Source organism: Equus quagga, unplaced genomic scaffold, assembly GCF_021613505.1.
Source record: "Equus quagga isolate Etosha38 unplaced genomic scaffold, UCLA_HA_Equagga_1.0 HiC_scaffold_7542_RagTag, whole genome shotgun sequence".
In the NCBI taxonomy this organism is placed as follows: Eukaryota; Metazoa; Chordata; class Mammalia; order Perissodactyla; family Equidae; genus Equus; species Equus quagga.
Window position 1 is genome coordinate 10327 of NW_025794553.1, and position 11295 is coordinate 21621.

At 61.7% G+C, this 11295-nt stretch overlaps 1 protein-coding gene across 1 annotated transcript in view; it reads right to left on the reverse strand.

The window, feature by feature from the left end:
* Positions 1-10204, reverse strand: part of ANPEP (alanyl aminopeptidase, membrane) — a 15919-nt gene extending 5715 nt beyond the window's left edge. The window contains exons 1-14 of the mRNA XM_046649513.1: positions 9358-10204; positions 8798-8940; positions 8552-8691; positions 7991-8117; positions 7752-7906; positions 7381-7494; positions 7153-7296; positions 6937-7002; positions 6741-6806; positions 5022-5197; positions 4681-4760; positions 3119-3252; positions 2914-2969; positions 1906-2053 (exon numbers count right to left, since the gene is read on the reverse strand). Coding sequence (XP_046505469.1) covers positions 1906-2053; positions 2914-2969; positions 3119-3252; positions 4681-4760; positions 5022-5197; positions 6741-6806; positions 6937-7002; positions 7153-7296; positions 7381-7494; positions 7752-7906; positions 7991-8117; positions 8552-8691; positions 8798-8940; positions 9358-9965 — 2157 coding nt within the window. The 5' untranslated portion in view covers positions 9966-10204. The remainder of the gene's footprint in view (positions 1-1905; positions 2054-2913; positions 2970-3118; positions 3253-4680; positions 4761-5021; positions 5198-6740; positions 6807-6936; positions 7003-7152; positions 7297-7380; positions 7495-7751; positions 7907-7990; positions 8118-8551; positions 8692-8797; positions 8941-9357) is intronic.
* Positions 10205-11295: the final 1091 nt, after the last annotated feature.

An 11295-nucleotide genomic window follows, 5' to 3' on the forward strand; every position in this document is an offset into this window, starting at 1 on the left:
TGGTTCTGTGACCAGGAATCAAACCTGGGCTCCTGAGGCAGTGAGAGCACTGAACTTTAACCACTAGGCCATGGGGCTGACTCTCACAGACACTAATTTTGAGGGTCCTCATGAGGAGGGACTTGGCCACCCCATCCCCCCACAGCAAGACCCCCATCGAGAAACTCCCCTCCCCACGGGGCTTCCAATTGCTCTTTCCTGCCTCACGCTCACATCCCAAGGGGCAGCTCAGCCTCCCACTTGAAAGGAGACCAAACACACAGGAGAAAAGGAAAACCGGGTAAACACCCCGGGACTTCAGAGATGTTGCAGAGGACGCGGGAGCCGGGGCCAGCACCTGGATTTGAAAAGAGGATCCAAGAAGTGCAAACGGTCTGTCAGGAGGGGTGGCGAGCTGGGCTGAGGGCGCGTCCCCCAGGGCAGAACAAAACATCAACAAGCTGGAAATGGAAGGACAAGAAGCCTGGAGGACCAGCGTGAGAGCAGGAGGATGGAGGACCAGGACCAGAGAGAGAGACCCGAGACAAAGGAGGGGAAGAGAGTGTGAAGGAGCCATGGAAACGTCGTGACTGAAGAGCAGGTGGCTGAGAAACGCCCAACATCGGCCGCCCAGGTGGGAGCAGAGCCCGCTGCCTCCAGGAGGGGACGGCCCCATTCAAGGAACGGAAATGAGAACGTCTCCGGGCTTCTCAGCAGCAACACCAGAGGCTCGACGTGGGTGGAGCAGGACCTGAACTTTCTGAGGATAATTTCCAACCCGGAACCTTCTAAACCCAGGAAAACTGTCAATCCAGTGGGAAGGGAGAAGAAGACATTTCAGACAAGCAACCTCAGCAAGCCCACCTCTCACGAGCCTTTCCCAGGAACTCCTGGGGGACGTGCGCCCCAGGAAGGGGGAAAATCGAGGAAGAAGTCACGGATTCAGGAAAGAGGAGAGGCAACTCGGGAAAGCCTCCCAGCATGGAGCCGAATAGAAAGTTCTGGAAAGTTCTAGAAGGGAGCTAGGGACAGAGGGCTCCAGGAGGGACGCCTCCAGGAAAAAGCAAAGGGATGCGACATCTGATACCTTCGCACAAGATATGTGAAGAAGGAAACATGACCCTAGTCCTCATAAGGCTCAGCAGAGGAGGATCTGTAAACAACCACGACGAATGAAGGCTGATTACCGCTTTCATAAACGTCGTGACTTAGCTGCATCAGGAGGATGGGGTGGATGCGAGGAAGGCAGGTAAATGAGTTAGAAAGAGTTAAACCTCACTCCCATCATACTTCATCTACCATACTAGGAAGTTAATAAGTAATGTGAAAATAGTCTAAGAAAACGTGATCTCAAGTGTGATCTCCAGGATATTCCATCAGACGGATGTGCTAGTTTCCTTAACCAACAGCAGCTGTTGCACATTCGTGTGTTTCTGTTTCTTTGTCTTTTATAAACAGCACTGCCGTGGACATCCTCGTGGGTCTGGCTCCATCCAGAGCAGGCGAGTTTTCCTGGGCCCCTGGCACGGGCTCACCCCTGCCTCTCAGCGTTAAGGCGCCTCCACCCCCTCACCTGGGCCTCACCTCCCAGGGGCTGCTCTGGGCTGAAGACGGAGCCCAAGGCCACAGCAGGAGGAGGCCAGGCCACCGCCCCAGCCCAGCCCATGTCCTGTGCCTCCTGAAAGTGCTCATTCCCCATCTGCCAGCTGAACGTCTGTGTCCTCCTCGCCCCACCCCCCTACCCTCATCCCTTCCTCCCCTCCTCCCCTTCTGGAGCCCGCGCCCTCCAGCCCTCTGTCCCTCTTGCCCCTCCACCATGAGCCAAGCTGCCCTCAACAAAGGATTGAGTGTGGTGCCCCCACCCCGGCAAGATTTGCACCAGCTCCCTCGCCGCCACTGCAGAGCTGCCCCGCGGCCACCGCTGACCTGCATGGGGCCGTAGACCTCGGTGCGGTCGAACATGAGCTGGAAGTAGCTCAGGCTGCTCAGGGCCGCCTGCCAGGGGATGTACTCTGTCTCTCCGCTCAGGAAGAGGGTGTTGTTCAGCGCCAGGGTGACAGGGACCTTTTGGGCACTGGGGACAAACAGAGTCAGCAGCCCCGCCCAGTCCAGCCCCGCCAAGGGAACCCCAGCCCCGTCCTGGAGCTGAGTCCCTGAGCCCCAAGCGAGCAGCTTCAGCGGTCATGGGGTGTGGGGCTTGGGGGGGGCCGCGGATGCTGTGGGTACCACCAACCAGGCCAGCCCAGACCCTGCCCTCACCCACCGCCAGTCACCTTCAGTAGAGAAACTGAGGCTCAGAGAGGTGAAGAGACTGCCTAACGCCACACCGCCCGTAAGAGACAGAGCTGAGATTCCAAAGGACCCAAAGGCCCTGCTCTTTACTCTGCCCGCCTCTCCTCCGAGGGGCTCAGGCCTCGGGCCTCCCTCCTCCCCCTCCTCAGGCCGCCTGTGCACATTTGTTCACAAATGCCCACGTCTATGGGTGACATCACTCCTGTCAAAGAACTTAGCACCTCTCGGGAACACAGTAGGCACTCAATAAATGTTTCCATATCTATGCTGCATCTCTCCCGTCCTGTCCTAGCCAGAGTGTTAGGACTTAGCAAGGCGGCCTGGCACTCAGGTGGCCCTCAGGCAGAGCCTGCTGCCCTGGAGGACATGTGGTTTGGAACCAGACAGGCCGGTGTCCTGCTGTCATGGGCCCCAGGACCTCAGGTGAGTACTCGGACTCTGGGACTCAGCTTCCTTACTAGGAAGGCGGGCTGCAACACTAACAGTCTCAGGGCGAAGGGCCGAGGGGGCTGGAGCTCAGGGAGCTGCTGCGTGGTGCCTGGCCCACGGGAAGACCGACAGGAGGGGGCCCTCACTCTGGCTGATGTCACCAGGCCCTCCACTGCTGAACCAGGCGGCGCCCAGGAGGAAGGGGGCTCTCACCTGGCCAGGTTGAAGGCATCGTAGATGACCTGCGCACGATTGATGACGGGGATGGCCTAGGAGGGCAAGAGAGCATGTGACTGCAGGGCGGCGGTGGGGGCAGGGCGGCGGTGGGGGCAGGGCGGCGGTGGGGGCAGGACCTGCCATCTGGTGCCATCCTGGAGCTGGGTTCAGGCAGGGGACAGGATGGGGTGGTGACACCCACCGAAGGGTTTGTCTGCAGCTGAGTCTGAATCTTCCTCCAGTTGTCCTCGTCGTAGTTCACCTGGTAATAGCCCGTCACATTGACGTTCAGCAGGACCCACTCGTCCCCTGTGGTTCTGAACTGCTCGCTCTGGTCTGCGGGAGAGTCAGAGCTGGGGCAGCTGCTCAGGAGGCCCAGGCGGGTCCTCGGGCCTCCTCTCTCTGGGCCTGGGCAAGGCAGCCTCCTCTGCAGCCTGGCGCCCAATGGCCCTCGGCCCCGGTGATGCCGAGGAGAGGGGAGGAGGGTGTGGGGCTCGGCTGCCAGGCCCACCTGCCTCTGGCTGGCCGGGGCCCTCAGACAGACCACAGGCCGCCTCAGAACCTCAGTGCCCGCCAGCCTCCCATGGGCCGGAAGGTGACAGCTGCCTGGACACCTCCATCCGCACAGCCTGGTCCCCTGAGAATCCCCTCCCCGCTGCCCCTCCTCCTCCCTCTCTCTCTCTGTCTTTCTGTCTGTCTCTCTGTCTCTGCCTCTCTCAATCTCTCTCTGTCTCTATCTCTCTCTCTGTCTCTGACTCTCTCAATCTCTCTCTTCCTGTCTCTCTCTGTCTCTCCCTTCTTGTATCAGCTCTGTCACACCCCAGTGGCCGAGCGGGAAGCCCAGGCAAAGCCCCCTGTCCTGTCAGCCCTCGCCCACTCGTCTCGTCCTTCCATCGGCCCTCAGCACTCACCCTCATGGCCCCCTTCCCTCCTTTCTCCTGGCTGCCAGAGGGGAGCCTGCCACCCATGCAGGTCAGACCTAATCGTTTGCCCACCTCCCGCCTGGCCAGCTTCCCTGGCCTGAGGACACAGCCCCTGTGGCCTGCAGCCTGCAGGGACCTCGGGCGCCAGCTTCCCATGGAGGGTGCGCCTCTGCCCAGGCCCCCTCAGTCCATGCTCTCTCCCACCTCATTCCCCTGCAGTTGCCATTTCCTCTGCCTGGGGTGCTTTTCTCTGTGACCATTAGTCCGGATGACTCTGGCTCTTCCCCTGAGACTCAGCTCGCCTCCTCCAGGAAGCCTTCCTTGAACTCTCCATGGAGTAGACTCTCCCCACTCCAGCTCCCTGCCACGGAGCCCATAGCCCAGAGGCCTCACAGAGCTCCGGAAAGCACTCTGCCCAGATCTGGAAAGTTTCAGCTGCCCCTTCCCTCCATCAGCAGCCTCGGCCTGACAGAGGACGAGCCGCTCTGACCTCAGGTTCCTCAGTGCCTGGGCTCAGGGCTGCTCACACTCTGCGCTGGGCACTGATTAAACAGTTCCCGTGGATGCTCACCTTTAATCCTCACACAACTCCATGGGATAGATATTATTCTCAGCCCCATTTTATAGATGAGGAAATGGACATCAGAAAGGGATGGTAACTTGCCCAGGGTCACACAGCTGGGCAGCAGCAGAGTAGAGGTTACACCCAAAGAAGTCGGCTCCATTTGTTGAATGAAACCATGAAGGAAGGCCTGGCTGAGGCCCGCCCCGACGCCCAGAACATGGGCCAGGAGCTGGGAGGGGGTGGGGGCTGCTGTGCACTAGGGCGGGGCTGGCTTACTTTGGGCTTCGCCCTGCAGCCAGTATTCCTCCTGCTGTGCACCATTTCTGATGGATGAGATGGGAACAATCCACAGGTAGCTGCAACAAGAGAGCCACAGGCCAGCTGGTGGGAGACGGCTGCTCCTGGCCACCGCCAGCAGATGGCATCCCTGCCCGGGCTCCCAGAGTCTGCCCTACTCCAGCACCAGGTGGCAGTCCTTCTGGCCCCAGAGGGAGAGCCCGCCTGCAGCCCCCGGGCTGGGACCGCAGCAGGCCAGGCCCTGGCGGGGTCGGGGCCCCAGAGCCACTGCCCCTCCGAACTGTGGCTAGGACACCTGCTTAGTGACCCCATCTGCTCACTTGAACTCTGAGGGGCGGGTGACGTTGGAGTCAGGGTCAAGGAGGAAGTGCTGCTGGGAGATGTCCCCTGTCTTGGTGTCCACGGTGATGAGGGGGAAGCCCATCTGCAGGATCCAGCGGTCCATGATGGTGCGCACAGTGGCAGGCAGCCTGATGGCAGTTTGGTTGTCCACAGCCTGGGCAGAAGAGATGGGCGGCCCTCAGTGGACCGCCTGCCCCCTGCCCCGCCCCACCCAGGGCCACCCTGCAGCCCCTGGCCTCCCCCGACTGCAGCCCTCTGCTGGGAGGCAGTGGAGGAACATGGGGCCGAAGGCAGGAGCCGAGAGCATCCCAGCCTCCGGTTCATCCCATACTGATGAAACAAATCCATGGATGCCCATCCTGGGCCCCGACCTGAGGTGGGTGCGTGTTGGGAGGGGCACCCTGGCTGCCCAGGTTCAGCCTCAACAACCCTGGGGAGAGGAGACGGAGGGGAGGGAAACCAGTGTCCTTGTCACAGGCCGGCGGGGGGGTGGTGCCACCGTGGTGTGAGGAAATTGCTCCCAGGCGGGGTCTGGGGACAGGCCTGGGGGGGCGTTACTGTCTTCTCTCAGCTTTTCCCACCCACGTGCATTGCTTTCGTAATAGCAACAAAAAGCCAAGGACATCTGTCAGTAACTGAGAAAGTGAAACGCTCAGAACAGGGCAAGAGAGAGGGAGCAGAGCAGGGCAGGGGGACACGCTGAGGGTGGGGGGCTCCGGGGCTGCAGAGACAGGGCTCAGGGACAGAGGCAGGGCGGGGGTGCTGCAGGGGCGCCTGGCATGGAGGAGGGCTCAGCTCTGGGGAGGAGGGAACAGGAAACCAGGGCAGAGCAAGGAAGCCAGAGGCCCTGGAGGGAGCACAAGGCAGTGAGTGCCCCCTGTCAGCCGGCTGGGGCAGGTGGCGTGGGCACCAGGCTCAGGGCAGATGCAAGCTGGGCCGGAGACCGGCCAGGAGGGCACTGGAGCCCAGCTGTGACTCTGTGACGAGGCCCTGGGTCCCCCTCCCTGGTCAGACTGGCCGTGGAGCCTGAGCACCTGGGACTGGAGGGACGATGGCAGCAGTGGGGGAGAGCTGGGGAGGAGGCCTGGGGCCCAGGGTTCTGGGGGTCAGTGGGGCTGAGGAGGGCCACAGAGAAGGGGCGGGGACAGCTGTGAGGGAGCAGAGATGCTGGGAGACGGAGGCGCAGACCCCAGCCCCAGGAGAGGCGGGGAGGGAAGGCAGGAGGCTGGAGGCGGGCAGAGGGTGTGCCCACCGACAAGGAACGCTGGGGTCTCAGGGCAGAGGAACACAAGGTGGGCCGGGAGGAGGGTCAGAGCTTGCTGACGGTGCTGGACTGTGCAAGGTCTTGCCCGGGAGGAGCCAGTCTGGGCACAGGGCAGCCGCAGTGCTGCTGAGGACGGATGGGCTCCCAGGGTCCTGGCAGAGGAAGGCTCGGCCCGTTCCCACCTCTGTGCTGGGGCCTCCGTGGCCCCTCCTGAGCTCCCACAGCGGGAGGCAGGCTGCCTGCCCAGGCCCTGAGCCCTGCCCTCCCACAGCCCTTCAAGGAGCCCTTGCAGCACCCAGTTTACAGAGAAGCACCCAGGCTCCCACCGCCGGCCCGGCTGGTGAGCAGCGGAGCTGGGCTGTGATGCACCAGCCACCCCGAGACCTCAGTGTCTCAGGGCCCAGCACGCAGCTCAGGGCGCACTGGTACCCACCTTCTGCAGGTGCTCCCACAGGTCCAGGTAGGTGGTGCTCTGGTAGGAGAAGGCGTGCAGGTAGGACTGTGGGGAGACGGGACATGGTGAGGGCTGGCTGCGCCTCGGTGCTGCACTCAACCTCCATGGCAGGGGCTCGGGGACAAGGGTTGGGGCCGGAGGAAGCCCCCCTCCAGGGCTGGCCGGGGGTACTCACCGCCAGGCCCTTCTTGAACAGCTCCTCAGTCAGGAAGTCGGACAGCATCCTGAGGACCGAGGCTCCCTGGGGGAGGGGGCGGCTCAGAGGGCTGTGCTGAGCGAGCAGAGCCCTGTGCCCCCATCGTGCCAGCACAGATGCTCCTCCGCGGGGGGAGTCCCTCCTCCCTCCCCACACCCCCACTGTCTCAGGACCAGCACCGAGGCTGGGCAGCACCTTGTTGTAGGCGATGGAGTCGAACATCTCATTGATCTGTGCCGGCGTGTTGACCTCATCAGCGGGGGTCGTCAGTGGGTGGGAGGAGGCCAGCGCATCCACGGCCATCACAGGGTACACGTCGTTCACCACGATGAGGTCTTTCTGCAAATTGCTGCAGCCGTCAGGAGACAGGCCGGGAGGGGGTGACCCGGGCTTCACCCACACCCCCAGACCCCGCAGACTCACCAGATTCCAGGTGGGCTCTGCGTAGTCAGCACCCAGGTACTCCACATAAGAGGCAAAGCCCTCGTTCAGCCACAGGTCGTTCCACCAGGCCACGGTCACCAGGTTCCCAAACCACTGCAGGGGAGGGAGGTCAGCCTGCCAGCCGCTCTGGCCTTGTGGTCACTAACAGTGCCCAGAGCTGCCATTCACTGTGGGCCCCTACGAGCCAGGCACGGGGTCAGGACTTCCCCGACGTCAGGGTGACTCCTCAGTGCTCCGATGCCCAGTGGGCCCTCCTCCCTTCAGCGGCCAAAGGCAGAGCCAGGACTGCGCCCTCTCCTCCCAGAGCCCCTCGGTGTCCTCCTCTGCCCTCCGCACGATGGGGCGGCTACCTGATGGGCCAGCTCGTGAGCAATCACGGTGACCACGCGCTCCTTGTTGCTGCTGGAGGAGGAGAGCGGGTCGAACAGCAGAGAATTCTCCCGGTAGGTCACCAGCCCCCAGTTCTCCATGGCGCCGGCGCTGAAGTCAGGCAAGGCGATCTGGTCTGGGGAGACTGGCCGTTGGCAGCGTGGCCTCTGGGTCTGGAGCCCCATCCACCACCCCCCGGTGCACAGGCCCCATCACTCACCGGATTTGTCAAGTGGGTAGGGTGTGTCATAATGTCCAGCGAAGAAGCTTAGGATGGGGCCTGTCACATTCAGGGCATAGCTGCCCTGGCCCTCCGCAGTGGCGCTCGGCCGAGCCCAGATCCGGATCTGCAAAGAGGATGGACATGGCTCAGGGCCCCTCTACAGTCCTGGTGCAGATGGCCCAAGTCCCGGGGCCCGGCAGGCTGGCGGGGGGCACCAACTAGGTTAAACTGGGAGGCCTGGTCAGCAGAGGAGAGGCTGGGGGCCTCTGAGGGGCTGAGTCCTAGGGAGGAGCCTTTGGGGAGTCACAAGGGTCAGAGCCACCATCGTCTGGTGGCCGTGAGCTGGGAACAGCCGTCACGAGTTGGGACCCATTTTTCAGAGGCAGAGACTGAGGGTCAGAGAGCTTAAGACTTTGCCGAGATCCCTACCCTCAGAGCTGGCATTGCATCCTGGCATTGAACACCTCAGGTGCTAGGACAGGGCTGAGGATCAACAGGAATGCCCCTCAGGCCAGGACCATGCCATCCGGGGAAGGACGGGATGGCCCAGCTCCGTACCAGGACATCATCGGGTGACTTCGACTCCACATACGTGAACTCGCTCACGATGAAGGCCAGCAGGTATGTGGACATTACAGGTGTGCTCTCAAACTCGGTGATGCTCCAGTTGGGGTCTTCAGAAAGTGGGACACTGGGACCTGGGCATGGAGAATCCAAATAGCTGAGGACGCACAGCCCCCGCCCGGCACTCCAGCCCAGGTCCCTGCTTCCCAAGGCCGTGAGGCCCCGGACAGCACCGCTCACCTCTGGGCTGCATGTTGGACAGGGCCGTGAGGTCTCTGGGGTGGATGAGGGTGATGTTAAAGCTGGCCTTCATGGATGGCTCGTCAAAGCATGGGAAGGCTTTCCGGGCATCTGGAGCCTGCATCTGTGTTGTGGCCAGCACCCTGCCCAAACCACGGTGTTAGAGGCTGTGCTGGCAGAAGGCCTGCACCCCATGGGGGTGGGGAGGAGAAGGGGGGCTTTAGGGTGTTGCTGGGCATGCAGAGGAAGGGGTGCACAGAAGGCTGTTCCGGCCTAACCATGCCCCCCCTGCCACAGCTTCTGGCCAGACACACCCGCTGACTATGGGGGATCAGAGCTCCTCTGGACTCAGGATCAAAGTCCTGGCAGGCTCCATCCCCGTATTAGCTGGGAGACCTTGGGCAAATTTCTCTCCTCTGAGCCTGCAGAGGGAGGGATGGGCCAGCCTAGGGCTCCAGAAGGTTCAAAGGCCTGGAATCCAAGCCCTTCCTTGGCCCTCAGGCACCGACTCTGCCTCCACATCTCGGATCTGCCCCCGCCAGGCCGGCCCCTCCACTTACTTCCTGACATCGCCATCCATGTACTCGCTGCGGTAGAAGCCTGCCAGGTCATCAGCCAGCTCCCCCTGAAACTTTGTGTCCATCTCGTACAGGCTGCCCGCCTCCAGTGGGCCCTTGAGGTGCACCACCAGGTACTGGGTGAGCTCCACCAGCTCAGTTCTGTCGATGTCGGGGGGCTGGGCGCCACCCACACCCCGCAGGACCACCCTGTGCTCCTCGGTGGTGGTGTAGGTGAGCTGCTTGCTGTGGATGATGATGACGTCGGTGGGCTCCTTGCAGGTGAAGCGGACAGTGCTGGAGCCCGTGAAGATGTACAGACCCTGCTCACTGGGGGTGAGGTAGGGCCTCAGGGTGACGTTGTAGGACTCTGGCACCAGCGTCTGGGGTAGGCGGTATCGGTTCCACGGCTGGCTTTGGTCCAAGGTGGTGGCCGCGGTGGTGCTGGGGCTCGTGGGGGGGCTGGTGCTGGCCGCAGTGGAGCTGGCAGCATTCTTGTTCTTCTCCTGGGTGTACACCACAGACAGAGCAACGATGGTGCACACGGCCGCCACGCACAGGACGATGCCCAGGATGCCCAGGGTCTTAGGAACGAAGAAGCCCTTGGCCATGGCTGGGAGAGGGAGCTCGGGGAGGCTGAGGGCAGGTGGGGACCAGAGCCACCTTGGGCCAGGCTTATATCCCCAAGGGGGAGGAGCCCCACTGCCTGAAGGCTGGGCAAAAATTAACCAGGGCTCAGACAGGCGAAGGTCACTGGACTGGGCAGGGGCACGCTCTGCCCCGGCTCAGGAGCAGAGATCAGGGAACAGCTTGTGGACTGCGGCTCAGGGCTGCCTGCTGGGAGCAAATGGTGTCTGGTTATAGGCTGCTGGCTGCCCAGGGGTCTGCCCCAGTGCAGAAGGGCAGGGAGCAGGCTTCGGGTTCAGCAGGTAGAGGGAGTGGCCAGGTGGCTTTGGTCAGCCTGCCAGCCAAGGCAGTGGGGACAGAGGCAGGAGGACCGAGGTTAGAGTCAGGGAAGCACTTCCCAGGAGCTCGAGGGGAAAGATGCAATGACCAGGAGAGTCGGCGTGTGGCTTGGTCAGGAGCACACTGGGCAGCCCGTGGTGGGAGCCTGGAAGGATGCCCGGACTGCTCAGCGATGCGGCCCTTGTATCTCCCGGAGGAGGGAGTCCCCCCTCCAGCTTCCCCTCCCTTTCCCTCCCTGCCAGAACTTTTCCCTCAATTATCAGCTCACTGAGTCGGAAAAAACAAGTTGTTTCTCCTTTTTTTGTTTCAGAGAGGAGGCTGGTGGAGGATTAACCTCTTCCCAGTCGAGACCTCGGGCTGATAACTTTACCTTTCTGAGACCTCTCTCCTCATCAATAAATAGTAGTATTCCCCTCTCACGTGTGTTCAAAAGATCGAATGAGAAAACATGAAATGCCACACAGCAGAAACGAACAATCGGTCCCTTCTTTCTCAGAGCTCAGCCTTTGCATCTTTTCCGATTGTGGTAGAAATGAAGACACTGTGTAACGTAGTCAGTAAAATACGTCCTCACAGGAGAACGATGCTCATCGTCACCCTTGCCATCCAGCAGCCCAGTTTCCCAGAACTTGACCCGGCCTGACCCTCACCCATATCCAAGTCCCCGTCCCCTGATCTGGCCATGTCCTCGGGCAAAGCCACTCCACTGTTTATGTGGACACTGTGGGACCCTTGTCGATTCCCCACTTCCACTCGGGACCCCGCAAACCTGCTCGCCACACAATTGGGTCATTTTCCACCACTGCTTAAAACCTTCCTTTTGCCGGTAGAATCCAGACCAAATACTCTAAAGGGACCCAGAATTCAGCGGCTGTCAGCCTGCCCACTTCCCAGCCTCGTTCTCACCATGTTCCCCTGTGTCATGGCACTCCAGCCACTCTGGCCTTCATCCAGCCCTTCCACCACAGAATCTTT